The sequence below is a fragment of the Hesperophylax consimilis genome, chromosome 22 (genome assembly GCF_061612785.1).
Source record: "Hesperophylax consimilis isolate HC1 chromosome 22, BYU_Hcon_1.0, whole genome shotgun sequence".
NCBI lineage: Eukaryota > Metazoa > Arthropoda > Insecta > Trichoptera > Limnephilidae > Hesperophylax > Hesperophylax consimilis.
The window spans coordinates 4281972-4309273 of record NC_142857.1 but is presented as its reverse complement, the minus strand read 5'-3'; the positions used below and the strand labels follow the sequence as shown (position 1 = coordinate 4309273).

General features: G+C 34.5%; 2 protein-coding genes across 3 annotated transcripts in view; one reads left to right on the top strand and one right to left on the bottom strand.

Annotated features, from left to right (window-relative positions):
- Positions 1-14689, bottom strand: part of Mer (ezrin/radixin/moesin family protein merlin) — a 44481-nt gene extending 29792 nt beyond the window's left edge. For both annotated transcript variants that reach the window (XM_089645191.1, XM_089645193.1), the window contains exons 1-5: positions 14395-14689; positions 14145-14274; positions 6073-6278; positions 5334-5458; positions 4390-4492 (exon numbers count right to left, since the gene is read on the bottom strand). In XM_089645191.1, the coding sequence (XP_089501317.1) occupies positions 4390-4492; positions 5334-5458; positions 6073-6278; positions 14145-14274; positions 14395-14481 (651 nt within the window). In that variant the 5' untranslated portion in view covers positions 14482-14689. The remainder of the gene's footprint in view (positions 1-4389; positions 4493-5333; positions 5459-6072; positions 6279-14144; positions 14275-14394) is intronic.
- Positions 14690-15619: 930 nt separating this feature from the next.
- Pex12 (peroxisomal biogenesis factor 12) lies at positions 15620-25608 on the top strand. Its single transcript, XM_089645194.1, has 7 exons — positions 15620-15973; positions 16046-16154; positions 16427-16626; positions 17035-17267; positions 18562-18709; positions 20080-20165; positions 23661-25608. Exons 1-7 carry the CDS (start codon positions 15854-15856, stop codon positions 23782-23784), a joined length of 1020 nt encoding a protein of 339 aa, XP_089501320.1. The 5' UTR covers positions 15620-15853; the 3' UTR covers positions 23785-25608.
- The last annotated feature ends 1694 nt before the right edge of the window (positions 25609-27302 follow it).

Here is a 27302-nt window from a genome sequence, read left to right as displayed (position 1 = left end):
TTTTTTATAAATTGACGAACGGTCTTGCTGTGCACGTGTTTATACATGTGTTAGTTTTCGACGTGGACATGCGCACACACACTTGTGTATATTATGTAAATATGTTTTGTCATTGATTTTGAGGACAGGCATCAGAGATGTTCATCGAGTTAGGTTGATACGATTCGTCTTCACATTTTTTTATTGTATAAGTAATATAATATTACATTTATTGTGAGGTGTGCTTAGCTGATTCTTATTTGGTACATGCTATATACGTTCATAATTTTTATTTCAAATTTAATGTACTTTACATACGATTTTTATATATTGAAGTGAAACTTCTTTACGCGCGTTATGCATTTTCGAGGACCGGAGTAAAACCGACTCATGACCGTCAAGTGACTCAAGGCCGATAACGCGACTAATTACCCTCGCAGACGTGCGTGACAAGTTTTTTTAGTAAAAAACACAGCCGTAAGTGAGTTTTTCAAAATTTAAAATTGCGCGGGACAAGTCAATTGAGGAGTACACGTCGTATACGCGGTTCTCGTCGCGCAAGATACCTCTCTTCGCGGTCTAGAGGCAGAGAGTTCGACACTCGTTATGCAGGACCCGGGTTCGAATCCCATATTTTTATAATTTTTAATTTTTTTTTCTCACATGCTACTTATAAATATGTGAATTTATAAGTAGCAATTTAGTAGTAATTTATTTTTACTTGTGTCATGAAATTGTTTTTAATAAAGCATTACATATTATTTACTTGGGCACCGTTGTTTTCTTCTATGATCCTTATTAAAAAGCTAACAAAAAGCATTTTTTTTGTTATCCTTCAAAACATGCATTTTTTACTCTTGAATAGTCTTCAAGCACGTTTTTTTTATTACGGTCAGAGCCCATTGATGTACCTACCTATTGTATTTTTTGTGTCAGCGCGGAGCCTTCTGCAGTGGGAAAGTGTTTTAAAAAATCAAATAACAACATACAATATAAGTCACTTATAATTAGTGACATCTTACGAATTTCAACAGAACTTTTTTAGTACAGAACTGTCTTTAAATGGCTAGTGAAACCGAGTTCCTCCGCTGGGGGGCATTGTTGTAGTTTCGTTCTGAACAGGGTACCTATTATACTTGGCCTTAAGTAAAATCATTCTGAATTTATCCCTATTATCGAATATTTATATTTATAATTTTTGTTTTTGTATAACCATTTGAATTACGATATATGTACAATTGTATTGTATTATTGTTTTTATATGTTCTTATTTATGTTACCACTATAATACGGGCATTTGTCTAGTTTGGGGTATTATTATTAATAATAATAAATAAATATACCAATTGAAAAAAAAAATGAGAATATGAGAATTATTAACAATAACAAAAAATCAAACATACTAATTAATGTGGTGTGTTGTGAGTCTGTCTGTGAGTAAGTAGCTTTGGTTCAATGACCTCGATTTTTTTTTAAAATTTAATTGTTTTACAAAATTGGAACTGATTGTGTCCAGAATTCAGATGAGTTATAAGGTACCTTCATTCTCTTGTTCGCCAGCATATCATTAAGGATACTATTAAAAAAAGCATTTCTCTGAATATACCTAGCTATTCTGGAGAAACTACTTATGGTAGATTATCTCTAAATAGTATAAAATAAAGTCTCTATCCGCGTCTGTCTGTTTGTGCACTCATTTCTTCTAAACTACGAAACGGATTTTGACGGGGTTTTCACTATCATTTAGAGAATTTCTTCCGGAAGGTTTATGTATATAATAAATGCACAATATATTTATACAAAATAGATAGAATTCATAACCTAAAAACTTTAAGCAATGCCGGCTAAACATCAGCTAGTAATAAATTAATTTAATAAATATATACAAACAATATCTGGTAAGATAGTACAAAAAAAACATAATTAGGCAAAAAAGTTTTTACGAAAATAGAATCAGTTGGCGTACAACAAATATTTTCATTTTCAAAATTGGAACTGATGTGTCAAGAATTTAGACAAAATTTGATAACTTACATAATTGATTATTTTCATTTATTTTTATTCTTATTATAAACGGCCAAAGCGGTTTGTCAATATTGATCACAGCACCAGAGAACACGTGTAACTTGAAGCCACAATGTTGAAAATAAATATAGAAGAATAACATTTTAAGTATTACAATACAAGGGCAGAAAATAAACATCAGATAGATATAATACGGTCAAGGCAAGAAAAAATATCCACAAAAAATATTTTTAAAGTGTTGCTACTGTAAATATTTTTTCTTGATTTTCTGCAGCACCTGTTCTAGTATGTTTTTTACATAAAATTCCAGTACAAATCCTGCAATTATTACATCCATATTGACTGCTTCCTTGGTCAAGGGGTAACGCTCTCGATAGCAAACTGGAGGTGGCGGGTTTGTATCTCGGCGAGCGCAAGTAAATTTTATTTGTGTTATTCCACGATTTACACATTTAAAATAATAAATAGTATATTTGCGGCACGTTCCAGAGTGGAAGATACTCTCAGTATCGCCATGGTGTAAGACCAACATTCAGAATCAAAACGTTGCTTGAAATGGCTTTAGCCGTGTTTGATGCAGATCTGAATAGCCAGGTACTCCCCCACCCTCCTCTTTCCCATCTCCTTCCCCTCCCCACTACCTTCAGCCTCACAACATAACCCAATTGGGGATGCCATAGTCTCACTGGCTCCAGATGGTTGGGAGTAGTTGGGATTCTTGTGCGGTTTCACACAATAATTTTTTTTTTTAATCCAGTAATTTTGTTGTAAATATCAAGGATTTTAACCCTTTTGCTGCCCGAATGCCTGAACACAAAATAGATACTCTCACGCCAAGGGTTTTTAGAATTTTTTATATTGCGTCATTATTTATTGTCCTCAGCACTTAGAGATTGTAAATTATTACCAACACAAAAAAAAACTTGTTTACGTTACACTCTTGAAAAGTCTAAGCAAGATATCTTTATAATTTGATGCATTATTTGACGAATAAAAACTATCTATGAAACATCAACAAACTTCGACCCGCCGCCATTATCAAATGAGTAATCTCACCAACACATACAGACATACTATAGTAATATCAGTAGTCACGTCTCTGAAGTGGGACCTCTGCGACGGCTCACTATTTTTCACGATTCACTTGTGATAATATTATTGTTTAAAACTTCATTATTTATTCAACTTTTATTTACAGTTTCTTATCGTATTATTTATGTTTATAGTTTTTATTCGAATGGTAGACTTAAAAACAGGGATGAATACACAATGCCACATTACACTGGGAACACATATCTAGCCATTTTTCTGCGGCTTTGTAAGTTTTGTATTCGCACAAACATGGCCGGCTCTGTATGGCTGTATTGTTTTGATGTTGCCGGTATTGGCTCAGACGTAATGGTGTGTCATGATGAGACGAATGAGGAGTTGAGTATTTTTGAGGTGTTTTGCGATTAATTGTATTATCACACATAACTGATAGTCGGAGAAGCTCATACCTGAATTTTTTATGCTGTTGTGTACAGTAAAAGAATTTAACAGATATAAGATAGAGACAATATTCCCTTATTTGGTCATCAGACAAGTCGCGTCAAGCCATGATAGAGGGTTACACAAAAAAAAATATTAGGAAAAACGACAAATTAACACAATAATTAGTTTTTAAACACAGATAATTAAAATAAAATGTATATGATTATTTTTTCACTCGAAAGGCGGATATAACAACTTATTTCATTTAAAATAACAAAACATGTTGATTAACACAAAACTTATTTGCACTAAAAATATGAGTAGTTAATAAAAACAATTTGTTAAAATAATAACGTTAGAACCACGATTCGTTGCAGATTCTAAGTATTCGCGAACCGTCGAGATAAGAAGGAACCACGTGATTCACTAACACAACTACGCGCGCGCGGGGAATTCAAACACTGAGAGGGGAAATATTGTAGTCTCCAGTTTGACGAGGTCTTTCATAATATAAACAAAATCATTTGTCACATCTGTGTAGAGATGTCGCTAGATAAAGGTTCAAATTATTTTTTAAGCCCGAATTTTGCGCCATCTATACAGAAAGTTCCGAGATATCGCAAGATGAAATTAAAATCACGTATGATTGCGCGCGGCAGCGAGGGCCCGGAATCTTGAATCAAACATAGATGCGCACGGCAGCCTCCGGGTTAACTACATGAACAAGAGTCATGAATCCAGTGATTTTGTTGTAAATATCAAGAATTTTAACTACATGTACAAGAGTCATGAATCCAGTGATTTTGTTGTAAATATCAAGAATTTTAAATACATGAACAAGAGTGAGTCATTAAAACAATGGACAGAATTAAAATACTATGTACTTTATAGCAGAATTATTATGATACTCACATTGATTGAAAAATAGTTGACACCATACATATCTAGATCTTGTGCTATTTTGAGATATTCCATCTCAGCTTCATCTCTCGACATCCCCTTGTGATCGGCATACCTAGAAATGCAAAAAAAAAACACAATACACATAGAGAGATAGTGATTCGCTATATTATATTAACTACACCAATTAATAAATTCAAAACAGATTGCAAGAACTGCATTAACCATCCCGCACAGGAGGGGGGTAAAAAGCATCCCCCAAAGAAGAGTTTTGTGTCAGTTGTTTTTGAGTGCGACCCAGACGCAATGCCACCGACCGGTCAGCATTACTGCTGGGGGAAGGTGGGCAATGTCTTATTTATTTATTTATTTATTTATCTTAAGTTAGCTCACATCTTCGAGTGTGCTAATACTTTTATAAACATATAAACATGTACATTGTTTGGCAAACATAATCTTTCTTTAAATATTTCAATAAAGTCACAAAAAAAGAAACATTAATAATTGAAATAGACATATTTTCTTAATTCATTTTTGAACTTATTAATATTTTCTATCACAGCAATTTCCTTCGGGATTTTGTTATAGAGTTGAACGGCCTGGTACATCAGAGATTTTTGGGTGCTTGTTTTTTTTCTTGTTGGCAATCTAATTTGCTTAGAATTTCTCGTCCCGTGTCCGTGTATCTCGTTATTGTAATTTATTTTTCTTTTCAGTTCCTTAGACATCATCCCTAATTTAATTTTATGTCTGATTAAAACAGTAGGTATAATTTTATTTTACTAATATCTGAGTGTTACTGGAAAAGGCAAACAGAGATATGATTGCTCCGTGATATTTGGGGGACCCTAGTGACCCCCTTCAGGTGGTACGTAATGTTTACCTTCAGGTAAGTAAAGGTTAAATTGAAAAATAAAGTACTGAAAGCTGGCCGAGTAATTCAGTGAAATGGTTACCATATCTTAATGCGATCCTCCCACATCTCAGCGGTCATCTGGTACTGGTCGATGACCCTCTGGGGGAGCAGATCTTCGCTGGCCAGCATCCCGGGCTTGTACAGGGTCTCATCGTAGTCACCAAACTGAAGAAAGTTCATAGATATTACTTATAATGTGAAAGTTTACTGTTAAATCTACTTATATTCAGCTGTGGATATAGGCCTCTCAACCACCTGATCTGTGGGAAACCTCTGTTTCATTATTATAATTAAGGACGAATGTACATTAAATAAATAAATTTTACTCATCTTTAACCTTTTGTTCCCTTAAGGAAACTATAAAAAAATTATTTCCGAGTATAATTAGCTATTCTGGGGAAACAAGTTAAGGTAGATTGTATACTATTTTTACAAATATATAAACACATTATCTGATACAATTTACAAAAATTTCATTTTGCAAAAAACAAGTATGTTATTATGAAAATTGGGAATAAAGAAGTTAAAAGATATGTGGGTTATGTGTCTAATTACTTTGACTGTCTCACTAGGAAATCCTGTGCTGAGAGACAGAACAATAACGGCACAGTTTACAATATAACATTATCAAACATACTAATTTCAGTTGTCTGTACTGCGTCATCCCATAAGTACATTAACAGATATACAGTCTAAGGAAAACAATTATCGAGGGTGCTGCAATCTTTCGTGGCAACAGCAAAATGGTTCAAAGGAATGTAACTTATAACAAGCTGTACCTTGGCCTGGACGGCGTAACTGGCTAGCAGGACGCTGGCCTCGGGCGGGCAGTAGATGTCCATGCTGAGGATGGCCTGCTTCACCTGCAGGAACAGCAGGTGCTGCGTCACCTCCTGCACCAGCTCCTCGGCCACATCTTCCGGGTAGAACTTGCCCAGGAACATGAAGGCGGTGGCGGCCTGCACGCACACGCACTGGTCTTGCACTGCAAGACAAACAAACAATACATTACGGTAACATTGATTGCTATCTCTAATACGCAAACGAAATGTAGGCAAGCCGAGCTTAATGGAAGGAGCTAGCAGCATTGATCCCCTGAGCACGGCGCATGTATGCGAAACTCGACAGACACAAGCGGAACACCCCTTCATAGTCAATTTTGGCTTCATGATAACGGGTAGTTTCTTGGACTGATGTTTGAATAAGTCAGCTCGCATGTGGAAAGAACTACTGTCATCTGTTTTTTCTCCTTCATATAATCCGGGTCTCTTTAAGTGAGGTGTAACATAAAGACCTGACTAAATATACAATGTCAGGCAAGTGTAAGAGAGAGAGAGAGTGCATGCTAAATGGGCTAGAATCAAAAGCTACTGATTTAGTGGCGACATTGGTTTCTATTCAAATCTAGATGGAAGGCATTTCTAGTGTGTTTTATATATTCTGTGAGACATATCAACTCAGTCACAGCTGAACTGATGATGCAGACAATGATGTTGAAGAATTCTTCTGGCGCCCTCTCCTATCGCATATTGGCTATCCTCAGGGTGATCTTCATCCTAGAGATTACACTCAGCAGAATTTATTTATTTCTAAGAAACAAACAACTTTTTAATACAAAGATAAGTATATAATATGAGGTTAAACATTTTTTGGTTAGAGAAATAAGTTTTCTTTTGCATTTAAATAACAAGAAGGAAAGGGGGAAGAGGAATATAGGATAAGGATGGATGCTCTCGATACATTCTATATTCAGCGCCCTTGAGGTGATTTCGCACAAAAACGGCGCTACACAAATCATCCAAATATTATTATTAATAATTTGTGACCATATGCATTACTTCAGTTCGATGTTACTGAAGGTTATTCTTAAATATGTTGATATTATTAAATTGTGTTTTTATGTTATACTGCACACATATACGGGGAATTGGTAAATTTATCCTAAGATTAGTTCTACATGCAGGCAAATGAAAAAAGTCAATTTGTCGTGTTGGTTTTGACGGTATGTGGATTTGAATAAAATTTATTTTATAGTGTTCCTCCGCTGCTCATCTCACTAGGGATTCCTGTGTCGAGATAAGCAGCAACACAATTATATTTAATCAAATAAGTAAATCACAACATTATATTTAATCAAATAAGTAAATCCAAAAATAAAAATAAAATAGTTGTTTCCATTAGATATTTAAGTTATCAAGTGTTGTGTTTTTTTTTAAGAGCCTTTGCATGCAGCGGAATTCGACAAGTTTACTAAATTAATATTATACTTTTTTAACCTTTCAGAATGTAATTTGTAGATTATAATAAACATGTAGAAATTTAAATGATTTAGTAAGACTCCTCTTTTGTGTAGAATTAGGTTGGTTCATTTGATCATAAATAATATTGTTCCTTGTTTTTGTTAACTCTAATATTTCCATTATTTTATGGTATGCACTAATGATGTTCTTCTTCTTTCGTATGGTGGGGGGTCAGAGAGGGACATCTAGGTCTGCGAGCCATTCTAGGGCCTCAGGTGTCGCCATGTGAACCTCATCAATCCCGCCGGGGAATGAATGGAGCGGGCATTCATACCATATGTTCGGTGATCTGCACCGCACCACATTCACACATCGCCGACTCTTTAAGGCCCCATCTGTGCATCATGTGGGCACAGCGGTTATGGGAGCACCTTAACCTATTGATGGCGGACCAGGTTTTGCGAGGCAATGAGAACCCAGGCTGTCTCTCGGTGGGGTCCCGTTTGAGGTGGGCATTTCCCACGTTGGCCGTTTGCCACTTAAGTTTCCACCTATCTTCTGATGATGTAACTAAACTTTGTCAAACAAACTAATGATCTAATCAACAAAGCCGATAAAATGCTGGGATTTATAATATGCATCTCAAAACCTTTCTGCAATGAAAATACTCTGTACATCCTTCACAGCGCTTATATACGCCCTCACCAAGACCACAGAAAAATGGACTCCTGCATAACCCTTTAAGGACGCTCCAACACGAGCGTGCATATTCAATGAAAAAATTCCCGCGCTTCGCCTAATCAACTTTTCGGGACGAAGACGACGGCAAACGATAGTGCACAAAATTAGCTACCCACTAATTTAGATTGTTCCCGTCATCGCCCGACCAGTTGATATTAGTGAGGCGACCAGGATGGCAGTCTTTTTCTCCGATGAGAGCGGTAGACGTAAGTGATGTTATTTTGTACATTCTTTAATTGATACATCATGCAATTGTTATTAGTTTGTTGTTTTAATGCCGGTGGTTGTATTTTACAAGTATTTACATTGAAAACTTGAGATTTGTAAATAGAATCACACTTTTTGGATCAGGAGTCACGATCGTGACGGTTAGGCCTAACGTGACTTTACGCAGTTTTTGTTATTGACTAATACTTCGTTGATTTGATCACTATTATTCACATTTTTTGCAGAGATGGAGCTGAATAGTGATTTAGTACTGCAACTGATAGGAGATGGCAACAATTCAGAAGTGGATGGCATGGATGACGATGAAGAATTGCCTCCCCAAATGCCATATGACCATGTTGATGAAGAAGCTCCACCAATACCGACCCCGTCTCAACTCCCACGCAGGATTGTACGCCAAAGAAGCGCCGGCCCGGTTAGAAGAAGACTTTGGAGACAGGTTCCATTTAACCAAAAAGGACACAGCTGCCCGCAGCGTGACGACCCAGGAGTAATTAGAGAACCAAATAAATATTTTGAAGACTACTTCGACGACGAGTTTTTAGAACACTCTGCCATGTGTACCAATAACTATTACATGCGCCACACTGGCCGTATTTTAAATACGAATGTCGTGGAGTTAAAGAAGCTCATAGGCATTCATTTCATCATGGGATACATCCCATACCCGCGGATGTACATGTACTGGCGAGAAGGAATGCGATTGGGCTTAGTTGCGGACGTAATGGCCAGAGACCGATTCAAGACTCTGCGTACAGCGTTACACGTTGTTGACAGTGATACACCTCCACCAGGGAATAACAACACACTTTGGAAGGTACAACCTGTACTAAACCAGGTTAAAAAAGCATGTGACAGAATGGAAAGGCAGCCGGAATTTTATTCTATAGATGAGCAAATGATCCCTTTTAGTGGTGTATGCCCGCGTGGGCTGCGACAGGTCATCAAAACTAAGCCACGACCCCAAGGTCTAAAAGCTTTCGTGGCTACAACTCACGATGGGCTCATGATTGATTTTGAAGTCTATCGAGGTGCTAGCACTCCGATTGGAGACAGATCATTAGGAGTTGGGGCGTCGATAATATTGCATCTTTCGAAAAGCATTCCAAGAGGAAGTTGCATTTATTTTGACCGCTACTTCTCGTCCATACCATTACTTTAAAAACTACTATGGGACTGCACGGCACAGGTACGCTAATGATGAATCGAATACCTGAGCGGAAAAGCATAGATTTTAAACAAGATCGTCATATGCAGCGCGGTGAATCTCAGCAGTTCGTGAGCGACGATGTGGTAGTTGTCAAATGGATGGACAACAAATCTGTACTAGTTTCCTCAAATTGCACATCTGCAGACGAAACAGTAACTGTGAAACGCTGGAATAAAAATTGTTCAGCTTTCATTGATGTCACCGCTCCTAAAGTAATCGCTAATTACAATCAACACATGGGCGGCGTTGACATTCTCGATCAGTCTATTGAATACTACCGCACATTTATGAAGACAAGGAAATGGACCCTAAAAGTCATACTCCATTTCTTTGACTTGGCCATTTCCAACGCATGGCGCTTGTATAAATTAGATTATGCGGCAGCTGGGGTTCCAGTCAACAAAGTTATGGACTTGTTGGAGTTTCGCATGCAAGTTGCAGATGGACTTACCAACGCACCTATTCGCCAAAGGAGGATTAGCGAGAGTGATGGTGAGGCTGTTAAAAATTTAGAGCCAAATGTGAAGTATAGGCGATCGAACCAACCCTCTCAAGCTAAAAGGTACGACGGCTATGACCATCTTCCATGTTTTGACGAGATTGAAAATCCTCGTGCCTGCAGAATGGAAAATTGTAAAAGCAGGTCAAAGATTAGGTGTGAAAAGTGCGATGCGTATCTCTGCCTTTCAAGGAAAAAAAATTGCTTTGCAGTTTATCACAAAAAATAAGATTGAATATCGCTATTTTCAAGTCTGATTGAAAAATAGCAGTCTTTTTATTATTAATTAAGCGTGGAGAATATTTTTTTGTCAGATCTCAATTCTGGCTACACAAACACATTGAAGACTTGTTCTTACATCTTGTTACTATGATTATATAATGTATTATGTGATTACTTAAATAATAAATGTTATTTTTGATAAACCGAATTTTATTTCTGCTAAACAAGCACAAAAAAGCCGAAAGTCTAACAGCGTCACGACCGTGCATTAGTAGAGTTCTAGCCCAAACGTCACGATCGTGCAGGGGTAGTATATGACCTTGGGGATAGCTAGGATTTTTTTTATTATTTTTTGCATCTGCCTTATAAGGTCGTTTTGTAAGATCACTGCAAAAAAAATGTGATTTTAGAAAAAAAAATTTCAGGCCTGAAAGGGATAACAAGCCAATATTAAAAAAATAGACAAAACATTTTTAGGCGCATAAATTGTTAATTAAATTTATACTTTGCAAATAACAAATAATAATCCATGAAATTCCATAATTTCGACTCAGTCCAAACCGCAACATTTAATATTGGATCAAATCCTATTATTTAAAATTCGGATTAATGGCATGGACTCGTCTGAGCTCACTAATTCTACATCTTCAAGACTCTAAGAAATATATTGGACTTAGTTACATTAAAAACTGTATACTTTGCGCTTGTTCAATCAGGTGACCGGGTATGTCTTCAAAATGACAATTCAACACACCTCCAAAAAGCGATATAGTCATAAAAAATGATGAAACAAAAACTATGTTAAATAGGTTACATAGGTAACTGTTAAACCTAGTTTTTGTTTCATCACTTTTAATGACTCTATATCACTTTTTAAAGGTGTGTTGAATTTTCAAATTGATGAAATATCATGGAACCGTTCAATCAATGCTTTCATCATACAATATAATGTTGTATGTTGGGGTTCTTGTCACAAGACTACCCTAGAGCCTTTAAATGTTGCACAAAAATTGTTGAATAACTTAACGAGTAAAACCACAAATTGTAATATTGATTTTTTTGTTTCAAATATTCATTTAGGAATCCCTAATATTGTCTCCAGTAATTAAATATTACAACTATTTAAGTAAATATGCACAACATTTTGTATGGTGTTAGTTTGTGTTATTTTAACACATTGTTTGCGGGAGACGCTTAAAAGCGTCTTTTGCGTACTGTTGGTAGAGAGCGGGAGACGCTTAAAAGCGTTTTTCGTATTTGTACACTATTGGTAAAGCGCGGGAGACGCCAAAGTGCGTTGTAGGTACACTTAGAGTAACAATAAATTACGAGTAACGTATGATGTTGGTTACTCTGTGAAGTAAAAATTATGCGTCAGCTCTCGTGACACGTGTACTAGGTACCTGGCAATTCGTGGAATTGGGTCGGGTGGCCGGCCGACTGTGGTCATAAAACATGCACTTGAAATAAAATAACTGTAAGATAAATGTTTCGTTTTTTTTTTAATCTTTATATTTGTTCAGTGTTAAAGCGATATTGTTTCGTTCAAAACGTTCTCTATTTTCTTTTCTGTCTACATTCCGCTTTAAAAATTTCGTACAAAGTATTTGTGTGCTGTGCTGGAAAATTTATTTGTTACATAATAAAGGGATATTTTTTCATAAAAAATACCCTATAAAATGGACTACGGTAATGATAATCGATTACAATAAATATATGAAAGGCATTGACCTAGCAGACCAATATCTTTCGTATTATTCTATTTTACGAAAAACCACCAAATGGACAAAAAGGCTAGCGATGTATATAATAAATTGTGCATTATTCAACTCATTTGTTGTCTACAACTCCGTAAAAGAAAGGAAAATAAAATATAAACAATTTTTTAAGGAAATCGCAGAGCACTGGGTGGCTGATCAGATTTCGTCAGATAATAGTCAAGACCCGGAACCAACACCATCAACATCTGGTATCCGAAAAAATCTTCAAAATCTGATCCTCCAGGAAGACTATCGATGGATATGCGAAAACATATATTGGAAAAGATTGAAGGCCCTGGTAAAAATAAGAATCTGCAAAAGTGATGTTGTGTGTGCGCGGTACACAAAATACTTAGCGAAACCCGGTACATGTGTAAATTCTATGATTCTTTACATGAAGGGAATTGTTTCCAACGATTTCATACTTTCAAACAATATTAGTGTTTAGTGGTGTGTATTTAAAAAAATATATATACTATGTTGAATGTGCATAAAATGACTAAATGGACAATACGACAAAAGTGCAGTTTTTTCAATTTTTTTTTAATTTAAACTTATATATCGTAATTGTTTCTTCAAAAATATAAAAATTTGTGACCAGATCATAATAAAAAAAAAATCGAATAAGGTAAAATACTGAAAATTTTATTTAAATTTGATCAATACTTCAGAAGTTATAGCTATTTTACATGAAACGGAATTTTGCGCGCGAACATGATAAAAATTGCCCGCTTTACGGCGTAGATTGATTAAAAAACCCCCCGCAAAAATTGTGTTAATAATCTATGTGTATTTCCTAACCTTCAAACTTAACTTTCATTGAGAAAAAAAGGAACTTTAACCAGTGGAACGCCGATGGGTCTCTCGAAAACATGCGAGCTTTCCAATATGATCCTTTTTAGAATAATTTGCGATGCGATTTTGACCTTAATGCTTCGAAAAATGTATATAAAACAAAATCAGCATTGTTTGAGTTAATAAAACTTTAGGTTCCACTAATATTTTTCTGTTTTATGCTACGGCCTTCAATAGGTTAATGCATCTTTTACCATATCCCACGACATAAATAGTTATTTCTTGTAGTAATAAAGTTGAAACCAAGTGTGATTTATAATTTTTTTGCATCTTAAGTGTGCAGCGGAATTCAACAAGTTTCTTATTAATTTTATGATAGTTTCAGTAAAATCATTTATGTGCAAAAAAATGTATGAGATTTTTGTTGTTTGTTTTTGGGGTGTTATGCCGTGTTGCGCTAACTCCTTCTTTAGCCGACGTTTCGGACAGCGTTGCAGTGTCCATCATCAGGGCAGATCCGGTAGATCCGAAGATGTGTATAACACCCCAAAAACAAACAACAAAAATGCTTTTGGCCGTGAGAATCTAAAAACTTACATGTATGAGATTATTTTATTTACTTCAATAATATTATGATCCGCTTTAACAACTAAGGATGGGTTGTTTCATAGAATTTGAACAATTCATTAAATTTCAATGTTCATTTGCGGGTTCTGTGAATGTCCTAATCAAGTTTTGTTATTATATCATTAAAGGGCAGTTAATTGAAAGACCTGAAATAATAACAGAACTTGAAAAGAATTTTCACACAACTTGAAATTAACTTTGAAATTTGAAGAATTGTGCAAATTCTCTGAGACAACCGTCCTTAAATTAATTTAAAAGTTAATAGTGTGTGAATAACAAAACATTATTCAATGTTGTGGTTAAAAAAACGCAACCAATTTGAGAACGAGATTCCTTGATCATGATTCATAAAATCATGAATCATGGGTAGAATAATAATAATAACTCATCTCAGGAAACGAATGAAGAACTAGACATTACAACAGTAATACACTGTTATGACTGGCTTCTATTTACTTTTACACGAATGGGACTCGCGTGTTTCATAACAGATTATGCAGTAGCCACGAGAAAGTATTATTTCTCTTACCTTTCTTGTCAAGCTTGAGCCATGAAATAAACTGCTTGGAGTCTTCATATTGCAGGCCAAAGTACCAGGTCTCCCGCAAACCGATCGTCCGGCAAACCAAATCAAACAGATCTCTCCCCGTTGCCCGCCACTAAAACCATAAAACATTATTTATAACGACGACATAACCTATAGAAACGACCAAGTTTGTTTAGCTGTCAAAGTGAATAAGCAATAATATTAATGTTTTCTCGTAATCGGGACTGTTTACCTCGAGGTTAAACTCCAACTCTGCATCCAAGGTGCATACTTTTACAGGAAAAGATTTTCCCGATTTCTTTCTTCGGAAGGGTGGCATTCTTCCGATGATTTCATAATAACTAACAACACTACTTTATTTAGAATTTCGGCTTATTTTTACAGATCGGATCGGGCTGAACGAACTCCAACGAAGACCGCGCATTTCACGAGTCACTTTCACATAGTTGGAGAGTTATATTGTAAAAATTACGAATAATATTGACAAACAATAAACCAGATACATGTCACAAGTCACAAGCACCAAGTTTTTACCATCAAAACAAGCCATAGAAAAGTATTTGTAACCAAAAGACTGGAAACTGAAATGGAACTATGACAGGAATAGAAGAATTTCTATGGCACATGGCTCTATGGTGCTAACTTAATAACACTGTTTTTTTAGTGAATTTTCACCATGAACCTAAAAAGCCCTGGACAGAGCATTAGTGCGATTTTGTATTAGCGGCATTGAAGCCTGAGGAGTGAGGAGAAATTGCCTGGCAGCCCTCTTATATGAAAAGCTTTTGAAATTATATGTATGCAAAGTGGTATATAATGAACTATTTAAATTGTATTTTTGTATTATTAATATGACAGGGAAAGGGATATGTCATTAAAAAAATCTAAGAAGAACTTTGCATTTTTCATACCTCTTCCCCCTCACCACACGGCATCAAATTTGTCATGAATAGTTCTGTCCAGGGCTTATTAGTTTCATGCCACAGGAGTAAAAAAATCTGTTTTCGTCTTTACTTAAGATTTTCGTGGAGGAAAGCACGCAAATGAGTTTAGAAAACCACCTAACAGAAGTGCGAATGCTAAGTAGAGGATGAACTTGGAATGTTTGTAAATTTAGGAGTTTAGTAATAAATTGGACTTATTACATAAAAATAAACAAATTCAGTTTGCTAAAATATTTAATGCAGAATTAAAAATTCAAATATGTAATTTTAATCTAGAATTCACAAACTAAAAACTATACTCCATATCATTCACACCCAGAACAACGCCGGATAAACGTCAATGCACGTCAACTAGTTATAAATAATATTATTACCTATTAAAACCAATCATTTATAAGATAGATAAGCTATATATATATTAATGAGCTAGCAATAGTTGGAAGATCATTCGTGAATAGGGCTGTAACCATAGAAATAGTGTGCCGTAGAAAACAGAAATGCGTCACAATAAAAACACCAAACTGACAGCCGACTTGTGCAAATTGTATAATCCGAAACAATATATTATTTTGATGTTAAAAGTTGTAAAATAAAACATTTTATCATTATTATAAGATTCCAGTGACCTTTTATTTAGAATACAATTTAACTCTAGCTTCGTTCACCTGTAATGGTTTAGCTGTAAAACACATTTAATTTTGTTTTGTAATCGGGAGTCCGAAGGCCGTTTTACTATATTATTTAAACATGGCAGCTAACGCGGCTCATTTAACGAGGACTCTCAATGAAAAACCCTCTGTTTTTGAAGTAATTGCGCAAGAATCTTTGCATTCCACTGTTCAACCAGCTCTAAGAAAAGTTTTTGAGGTTAATATTTATTCTACCAACATTTTTGTATTCTTAATCTTTTCACCTATATTAACCTTATTTTATTTTCAGTTTATTGCTTCTCTCAATCCGAGGAAACTAAGTTGGTTGGTGCGTTGGTTTGACGAGATATTCCTGTTCTTCAATTCAGTTGTACAATATAATTACATACGTCACTATGGTAAGTTTACAATACGCTCTGTTATAATATGTATCGTAACGAGAGTCGCTCTGTTATAATATGTATCATAACGAGGGATGTTTGGCAAGGACATCACTGTCGGAAGTGTGTCCAATACACACGAACCTAAGTTTGTATTTTTTTTACCAACTCTAATAATTGCGCAATCTACAAGCTTGAATCTAGTTTTAAAGTGCAGTAATTATGGGGTCAATTTATTGGTAGGTACCTAGTTTATTTAATTAGATATTTGAAAATTTTCCTTTTTCCAGCTGCATCATTTGCCGAGCATTTCTATGGTTTAAAAAGATTTTCCTTAAAGACACAGATATTTCAAGATGGCTTACATATACCTTCGAGGGAAGAGAAAATATCAATACTTTTCCTGACCCTCTTCCCATATTTTCGGCAGAAGTTAAATGACCTGACTGATATCTACAGGCTAGATGAAATGGATGGGATAACCCCCAAGGTATTTCATTTTGGACCTTTAAAAATGCTTCTCACATACTAAAATATGTTTTATTTGCTAGGCAAGGAAATAATGTATCAGAATATTTTTCTAGCTTGTCGTTTCGTCATTTGTAAATATATTTATTTTATCTGAAAAAGTCGCAAAATTCCATTTCAAATGTCACAAATCTGATTTTCAAAAATCATAGTAATGTATTTATTTATCTCAAAGCCTTGTATGAATTATTTTTATTTGTGAAAATGTAGTGAAACTAAAGAATATTTTCATATTTCTTCATAATGTTTTTATAATATAATTTTTTTTTAATTTTAATTTTTGTAATTTTCGACTTGTAATAAGGGTGTGCTGAACCCAACTAAAATGTCCAGGTTTTTATCTAATCAATTTATTTTTATATTTCCCCAGGGGTGGAAAGGAACCTTCCGAAAATGCCTCATACAATTTCAAGCCTCATTCCATCTCATCTACGAGTCCATCTCGCTCATACAGTATATCGCCTACATGTCCGGCAAGAGTGACTGTCCTAGCATTCCCTTGTGGCTCACCTCCCTGACTCTCAAGTATGCGCCGAGCGGACCTGACGCTAGCGAACGAACTTGGTCGGACTTTTGGAGCGACGTTAAAAAAGGCAATTTGAAGTGAGTTAAATTTGTTTTAGAAAAAATCACCACCTTCATAGCATAAAGGGGAGATAATGCCAGCGAATGAACATGGTCGAACTTCTGGGACGATATTAAAACTGACAATTTGAAGCGTGTTTCCTGTGTGGTTTTTTTTTAAATATTTGACTGACTATTGTATTGCCTGCGTTCACTACTTTGACAATAACCTTATCAGTACCACTATCTCTCGGGAACATACATACTAAGTAAACAAATTCGTATGTTTATTCCAAGAATTCTCTGTTCAAATTTATATTAAATGTTTTTTTTAATCTTTTTTCAAACTCTGTGAATTTGGACTTGCTTATATTCACTATAAAATCATTATGTACACATACTTTGTTCATCCTCCTAGATATGAGAGATCCGGTGACCGGATAACTCATTAAAATGACAATTCAACACACCTATAAAAAGTGTTATAAATTTACGAAAACTGATGAAATAAAAACTAGGTCAAATAGGTTACATATGTAACAATAAAAAGTGTTATAAAGTTCTGGAAAGTGATGAAACAAAATAGGTTACAAATGTAACCTATTTAACCTAGTTTTTGTTTGATCACTTTTCAAAACTTTATAACACTTCTTATAGGTGTGTTGAATTGTTATATTTTATTGAGGAGTTATCATAAAACCCTTCCTTCCTGTTAAAAATATGCATCATCAGCATACAACAGCCAACATTCTCACAGATTATTCATTTCCATACCTAGATTTACACCTCTTAAAAGCAGTTTTTTTTCTCATTTTTAAAAGCAGATTAAAGATTCCATCAGATTTTAATATTACAAATGGACATACGCAATAAAAAAATTTATCTAATCATAGCTAAAAAATTATGAACGCTTTCTGATGGTGTTTATTTTTAAACTTTATTTAACCACTTTTACAAAACTTAAATACAAATTTATTGAAATAACTAGGTTTTAATATCTACTTCTCAGGATAATTTAAACAAAGAAATAAAATAACAAGTCTGTGCCTGTGAAAATAAGGATGGAGTAATTTACATAGTTTTGGATCGACTAGTTCTTATAGGTACATGGAAGGTAATTAGACTTAATAAATCAGGGCTGTCTATAATACCATTAACAATTTTATAAATAAAAATCAAGTCGGAAACAAGTCTTCTATCTGAGAATTTTAATAAGTTTAGTTCTAATTAGATGATAAAAATATACATGACTTTTTAGATGAAAAAATAACAAGAACATAGACAAAATAATTCATGGTAAGTTGTACCTTTTTATTTATTTTGTTATTTTCAGATCTGCAGGAGTATCATTTGAAATGGTTGGAACTGTCTTGTTAAGGAGTATGGAATTTGGGGCATTCTTTATACAATTTCTAAAATGGTGGGATGACAAAGGACCTAAGATGGATCTAAATAAGCTTCCAGTTCCTGAAGTTCCAGAGGTAATTAAAAGTCCATCTACTCACGGGGCAACTGAAACTAAACCATAAATAAACCACTCACTAGATTGATATCTTCGGGCTTTTTGTATCAAACAAATTGGTCCTCTATTTAACCATAGATATGCCAATATATAGACAGTACAATTCTCATTTGGAGCCTACTTATTAGCCTAAAATATTTTAAAAATAGATTTGTTTGAAATGACAAAATATTACCTCACGACAGGAAAATGAAAAACTCAGTTACATGTTAAGGCGATGCACTACACAGTAATTTAAAATCATGTGTTTTTGGTTTGAAAATTTGGTTGCCTAGAAATGTTTCAGATGCTTTAATTAAATACTGCGAGTAGAATACATCCTGGCCTTTGAAATAATCGAGTATTTTTTAGATAAGTCTTTTTATAAGCCCAGAAAAAAATAATGTATAGGCCTATGAAAACTGCTTTAAAGTTCAAAATCTCCTACTTACGAACCCATTTTCGGTTATGGTTTTATTGTATAATGTGGCAAATTAAGTTATTTATAAAATGATCGAAAAACATTTGAATATATTTGCCTGAACATCCACAAAATAAAATAAAAGGCACTTTTTGGCCATGTTTTTTTCTTGCATAAATCAAAACAGGTGGATGGTGTGAAGCGGGAATTTAAGCCTTATCGCCATCTACGTAAGGTGTGTTATTAATAGCGGCTCGATTCAAAATATTACACGACGTAGTGCATCGCCTTAAGCATTTTTATTTCAGCTTCACAATAAATTATAGATACAAGTTGAATTATCAATGAATAAGGTAGACCGTTGGAATTCTATTTGGCATGATATAATCACGATCCAGTACGACTTCCAGTTTATTCCATAGACTTTCAGAGTTTTTCATTGGTGTATATAGTTAGGCAACAATATGACATCACAATATTCATGGTTCCAAATTCAATCGTAGTTATCGCAAACTGGTTGGAAATCGAGCTTCTCTCACGGCGTATCTCAAGTTTACGATTTTACAAGTTAACCATGGATTGAAGAAGAACACTTCAGCTGCCATCTGTCACTATCATTTTGCGTTAAAAAATGTTTGCAGAATCCAGTGATGATGAAGCCGCCATCATTATTATTTTTTGGACATATAGTAATCTGACAGATCTTGGGGCATGGACAAATTGCAGATTTCTTCAAAACTGACATATCTATGTTGAAAACTGATTGCGTCGTGTGTGGACTGCCATTGAAATACACGGGATATCAACTTGAGTTGCCAACTGGTTTTTTTCAGTTGCCTTGTCAGCGGATAGACTATTACATGAAATCAATAAAACATTATGTTCATAAAACTGATTGCTTTTTGATGTTTTTTTTTTTATATCTCTAGTTGGATGTAAGAGCATCGGACCATTTGAATAAATGTCCACTTTGCCATCGGAAGTGGAAAATCCCAACTGTCATTCCTGTCTCTGGGTAAATAATATACTTATTTTGTTGACATTAAGAAATTTTTATAATTTGCACCAATTTTCAAACTTGACCACTTGAGCGATCGCTACTCAAATTTGGGTAGCACCGCCCTTGAGTGATAGCTACCCAAATTTGGGTAGCACCGTCCTTGAGTGATAGCTACCCAAATTTGGGTAGCACCATCCTTGAGTGATAGCTACCCAAATTTGGGTAGCACCGTCCTTGAGTGATAGCTACCCAAATTTGGGTAGCACCATCCTTGAGTTTTTTTTTTTTTTTTTTTTTTACAGTATTACCGCACAAGAGTCCCCACTGCTCCCGTCTGGAGCCAGTGAGACTATGGCATCCCCAATTGGGGTATGTTGTGAGGCTGAGGGTATTGGGGAGGGGAGGGAGATGGGGAAGAGGAAGGTGGGGAAGTACCTGGCTATTCAGATCTGGTCACCAAACACGGCTAAAGCCATTTCAAGCAACGTTTCAATTCTGAATGGTGGTCTTACACCAGGGCGATACTGAGAGTATCTTCCACTCTGGAACGTGCCGCAAATATACTATATATTATTTTTAATTAATTAATTGTGAAATAACACAAATTAATCAAATAAAATTTATTTGCGCACGCCGGGTTCGAACCCGCGACCTTCGGATCTGTAGTCAAAAGCGTATACCACTAGACCACGCCGGCCGTCAAATATGTGATAGCTACCCAAATTTGGGTAGCACCGTCCTTGAGTGATAGCTACCCAAATTTGGGTAGCACCGCCCTTGAGCGATAGCTACCCAAATTTGGGTAGGTGATTTTATGAATTTATTTTGAAGTTTCCGGAATCAGCTAATACATTTAGGGCGGCTTGCACCATAAGTTAAATATGATTTAAATATAATTTTAAACACATTATTTGATTTAAGTGGACTTGGCGTCTTGCACCACAAAATTTAAGTCGTTAAATGCGTTTAAAGAACTGTCAAAGTTAAATACCCAAAAGCGGCCGTTTAACCGAGTTAAACGTGTTTAGCCCTACTCTAAACAGTACTGTCAACATTTTTTAGGTTATCTCTTCGATTTCTGATTGTGGTTAAAATCTCATTTTAATTTGTATTCACAATGAACATTTGGGATTTGTATTCTGACGATCATGAAGAAATTATATTATAGAAATTATAAATAAATTATAAATAAATTATAATATAGTCAGATAAGTAAACACAAGAACAAATTTATTTGAAACACTCAGTGCCAAGAAGTTTCAAAGAAGATTTCGTCTCAGTAAAGAAATGACATCATTATTAGTGCAAGAAATTGAACCTCAGTTAAAATTCTACACCAATAAAAACATCAGCGAGGTGCTCGTCACCTGGAGCTAACACTCCTTATCGAGGAGTTCTTTGCAAGGTTGTAAACTTCTCATCATACCTACAGCATTCTTATAATACTTTAAAACAATATAATATTTAAAACAAATAAATAAAAACAAAATTACTCGGATAATTGTTTTATTTTTAATTCCAACAACAGAAGCTCTTTTTGTCTTATTTCATCATTATGTCTATTTGCTTTAACTTTTTCTTCATAAAATAAATGAAAACACTATTAAACCACACACACAATCACAAAATATTTTGACACTTCAAGTAAAATGAAACATCGTAGCTGTTTTATTTACGCGTTAATGGCGGTAAACACGCGGTAACTGTTTTACCGACGCGTTAATGACGTTTAACTAAAATCGCCACCGAACTGCGTGGTGCAGGACGCAACTAGACGCATTTAAGTTAAATGTATTTAGGGTCTTAAATGCGTTTAGTTAAATAAAATTTAAGATAAAATTTGCGATAGTTGGTGCAAGCCGCCCTTAGTTGCTAGCTTGATTAAACTTCTATCGAATAACAAAACACGTCACTAATGTTCTTTAACAAAATATTCTAGATAATTTTTTGTATTGTGTAGTTTGCGTGTAGACGCCATTTTAAATTGTGTTATGAAAATTGAAAATCTGTTTACATGTTGAAAAGTATACTAAGGAATATATAAATAACTATTGGTTCGATGATAACTCAACACAGTGACAATTCAACACACTTTTAAAAAGTGATATAAAGTCATTAGAAACGATGAAAAAAAAATTTTTTTTAACCTAACCTACTTAACCCAGTTAATAAAATTTTTGTTTCATCACTTTCCATGACTTTATATAACTTTTTAAAGATGTGATGAATTATCATTGTGATGATTTATCCGGTCACCATAGCTATTTACGTCAGGAAGGTTGGCAAAACATGCTCAAAATAGGTAATTAGGTTCTTAGTTTGGGTTATTTAAATAATTATTATTTCCTAACCTTCATAATTATTCTACTAGAAAAAAACTTGAACTGCTTTGTGTTTTAAAGCCAATGAATCCATCCGTATTTCATTGACTATCCCATTTTTGTAGGTTTTATACGAATTTATATATAAGTAAATTTAAAAAAATCATCTACCTAAATCTAGGCAGCCATCACTCAAAGCCTAGAGCAATGGGACCTAAATATGGGTAGCCAATGTTGACTGGTTGAATAACAATGAGAAAGAACTATTTCGGTAACTGAACATGGAAAATAATGCATTTTAACAGCTATTAATTAGCCAATTAATTTTAATGTGAACGAAATAACTTCCAATAAGAGTTCCGATAAGAGGTGTTATTTTGGATATTAATTGAGGAATTAATGTTTTTTATGGCCGGAATTGGATGGTATTGATCTGGACAACGTTTACTTTCAACAAGACGGCGCTACGTGCCACACAAGCAACGAAACCATTGATCTTTTACGGGAAAAGTTTCCGGACCGTGTTATCTCTCGAAGAGGTGATCACAATTGGCCACCGAGATCTTGTGATTTAACACCTTGCGACTTCTTCCTTTGGGGCCATGTGAAAGAGAAGGTCTACGCCAACAGCACAGCGTCGATTCAAGACCTCAAAGATGGAATTCGTGAGGCTATCGAGGACATAAGGCAGCCACTTTGCGATTTGGTTATGGAAAATTTCATGAAAAGGATATGGTCCTGTAGGCGTGGTCGTGGTGGTCACTTGACTGTTATGTTATTATATGTTGACAATAACATTATATGTTATTTTTCACTATTAACGGCATACCTTCCTCTTTATAATGAAATAAACATTCGATCATTTATATTAAAAAATGGCATTTTTCTTTCAATATCAAAATAACACTTCTTATTGGAAAACCCTGTTAAAACGCATTATTTTTCATTTCCGGAAATACTTCTCCATATCCCACCTTTCTGTATTTAAATATTTATTGAAATTGAAATAAAGTGTTATTTCAATAATCTGGGCGTATTTTTAATTGAAATGAAGTGTTATTTCAATAATCTGGGCGTATTTTTAATTGAAATAAAGTGTTATTTTAATAATTTGGGTGTACTAAGAAGTAAGCAGAATTTTATCATTTTACCGATGGTTGAATTCACATTGATATGTTTTTTGTTTCAGTTATGTGTATTGTTACAAATGCATAGTGGAGTACCTCAACAAAGACAGCTTCTGCCCGGTCACAAAGTATCCCACGAACAAGAATGATCTTATACGATTGTATTTACCAAACCTTGATGAGTGATTCGTCAATTGATAATTGTAATATCAATGGATTTAACATCTACAAATAAGATTTCTAAGCGTGTTGAAGATTTTTATAAAGCATTTTTTAATATAAAAAAATTTGCATATGATGTACTACTTTAAAAAGAAAAATAACAAAAAAGTATTATGTAATAATAACAAGGTCACAAATACAGGACATACAGAATATTTACCAAAATGTACAATTAACCATAAATAAATTATTTAATTTTATTTTGTAAATTGACTCCACACGGGAAATTTTTTCGAACATTCTTTTGAAGACACGCTCTCAGGGCCTGTGTTATCTTTGGAGTTGCTGTATAGAGGGTATTTGACCAGGATTATTATCAATATCGTTAAATTCGGTAGATAACTTGAGAGCGTGCATTTAGCATACTTTAATTCAAAGTCATTTAAAATTTTATAGTAACTAATAATTCTTTTTCTTCTAATTTTTTATGGTACACAGGATATCATTTGTGGGTTTAGGGTTTGTGTAGTAAGTTAGATTTATGTACGTCTAGTCGTGATGTTAGTTATTTTATTAATAAACATTCGTTATATATATATTTAGATAGATAGACATAGATATTTCAATAAATAAAAATATGTTTTTGTAAAGTCAATCGATTGAAAATAATCAACCTTGTAGAAGTAATATCTGAAGGCAAAATGAATTTGTAAAGTCAACGCTGCTATTGCAGTGCTTTGTACCCTGCGTGTGCACGATTTTGCAACACTGCAATTGCAGTGGGCCGGCTGCTAAGGGTTAAGAAATATGTACCGATTAGCATTGCTTGCAAAATGTGTAAAAACATAGATCAATAATGAATGCTGGAAATTTCATTGAATATATCATGATATAAAGTTGTAAACTATATATTTTTTATTTTATGAAACACATCACAAGAGCTCCTCTGTCTGTACTGTGTGGAGTTATATCGCTACCTGATTGGGTGAATTTGAGAGGCGGATTAAGGATAGGGCTTATAGGAATGGATGAAGGAGGGTAAGCCATATGAAAACATCACAGATATGATTCAATTAGTCAACATTAACAACTGAACAGCTGCAATGTTCTACTCTTTTTCCGAGTGTCCTGTCGTCGAGTAGGCTCCATTGTAATACTTGTAAAACAGATACAGCATGCCTATATTTCTTAAACCTTACCTAAATTGATACAGGCTTTTAATCTTATTGAGGTTAATTATTAATGTGAAAAATTTAGGCCCTTCGCACAAAGAGATACTTACAAGCTACGTGACTATGACTTAATTTTAAGTAGCCTACCGATATGCTACTCTTTAAAGCTGGTTTCCGTACATGGCGCTACCCAAATTATAATGAACTTGATAATTTTTTCAAGTGCAGCCGTGGAATTAATACAATGTAAATTGACTCTAGCGATGAAAACAATAATATTTACAGGCATTAAAAACGATCTAAAATAAGATATTGGGTTCGCCCGTACAACAAAATAAATGTTAACTGTAGGGCAATCGCCGCTGCCAAGGAACTATATGAGAATGATGTCAAATGGACTTCGCCTTCTCCACTAAATCCTTTCTAACGTATTTTGGTAAATTATAGTTATTTAAACATGGATATTTTCTTACCTCCAAAATAATATTGATCATTTAAATCATTTTCGGACATCATTTCTGTCAAATGGGTAGTAGTAGTAGTATGGGGCCTTCGGGGAATCAAGGAGGAGTGGAGAGGAGATATGAGACCCTCTTCCCTCGTGGGACCTTCAGGGAACTAAGGAGGAGTGGAGAGGAGAGATGAGGTTCTCTTCTCTTGTAGGGCCTTCAGGGAACCAAGGGAATTTTAGAGAGAGAGAGAGAGAGAGACCACCTGGACCCAGTGGGACTTTCCCTATTGGGGTATAAAAATAATAATAAAAACATTCAATTGCCAATAGATAAATTTTACAAATTTTTTAACATAAATTCTATTGACAAAAAGGTCACTGCTCAGCTATGCATTCCGGATTTCTCCGGGAATGCAGCTGGTTTTCAGCAGTGCCTCCAATATAATAATAATAATAAATACATATTTAGGTATAATAATGAACAGTGAAATAATATTAACAATAAAAAATCAAATCAACACAAACAAATAAAAATAGAAATATGTAGTAGGTATACAAATCAGTGCAAATTAATAATATAGTCAACAAAAATTCAAAATAAACAATAATCGCAACCACATGTACCTAAGTATCGTGAGGCTAAAGGTAGTGGGAAGGGGAAAGAGTTTGGGAAGTATCTGACTATTCAGATCTGGTCACCAAACAAAGCCAAATCTATTTCAAGCAACATTTCAACTCTTACACCATACATTACATTCTAACACTTACATTTTTGTGGTCTTACACCATAGCAATACTGAGAGCATCTTCCGCTCTTGGCAAATATCGTCATACATCTGCGAGGAGTCTACATCTACATCTTCGTTCACAGTCACACGTTACCGACATTAGTAAACTCATTGGAGTTTAGCCACCTGACTGGTCGGGCGAGGTTGTTGCCACTCATGTTATCGAGATTCAAAAATGGCGTTAATTAGATCAGACATTTTGTAACAATGCATGTGTTTTTTTATTTCGGTAAAGTATTTTCACAATTTATTATTTTAAAATACATAACTTATAAAAACATTTATAATATTGTTACAAAAATACATAGCGAATGGCGTAAGAACAAAATAGTGAAAAAACATGTTTTTTTGTATTTCTACACCAATGAAGAGAACTACCTCTTGAGTTTGATGTAGGAGTAAAAAGTAACATCATAGAGTTATAACATTATAAAATATAAAAATGGTTTGAAATGAAGTTACTGTATTTTGTTAATGATGTTACGCGTGTTCAGTTTTTAGAATATAATTTTACTTTTTTCTGGAATAATATCAAATCTGTTATTTTTTTTAACTATTCGGGAATACCATTAAAATATTTTATCCCTTTGTAAATATAATTTTTGTGCATTTCTTTGAATTTGAATGAATACTAGGAACAAAACAGTCAACAAAGAATGACAGGATATAAAGATGACACCTGCAGCAACTGTTTGGTTGTGAAAGCATTCTAGTTTGACATTTCAAGAATTCAACAATGATTGGTGGCGATGCGGATCTCGTGAATTCAACGCGACGTGTACGGACTCCGCCACCGGTGCATAATCGGGAAACACGCCAAACGCGCGCCCAACACAACACAGTTGACATGCTTCTATTTATTTTTTATAATATTGATTACATTTTATGCTTTTGACTGTCCAACTAGGAAGGATTCCCGTTTTAGGACAGTCAAATTTGCAGGTTTCAAGTTATCCTAGACGAATACAGGATTTAAGACTAGATAAAATAAGTATGTTAAAACGAAGATACATAAAGGCGTTTGTGATAAATAATTATCAAATTACATCTTTTAGTAACATTTCGGAATCAGTCCTGCCTAGATCCAACAACCATTTTGTCACTCTTGGACAGAAGGATGACAATTCACAC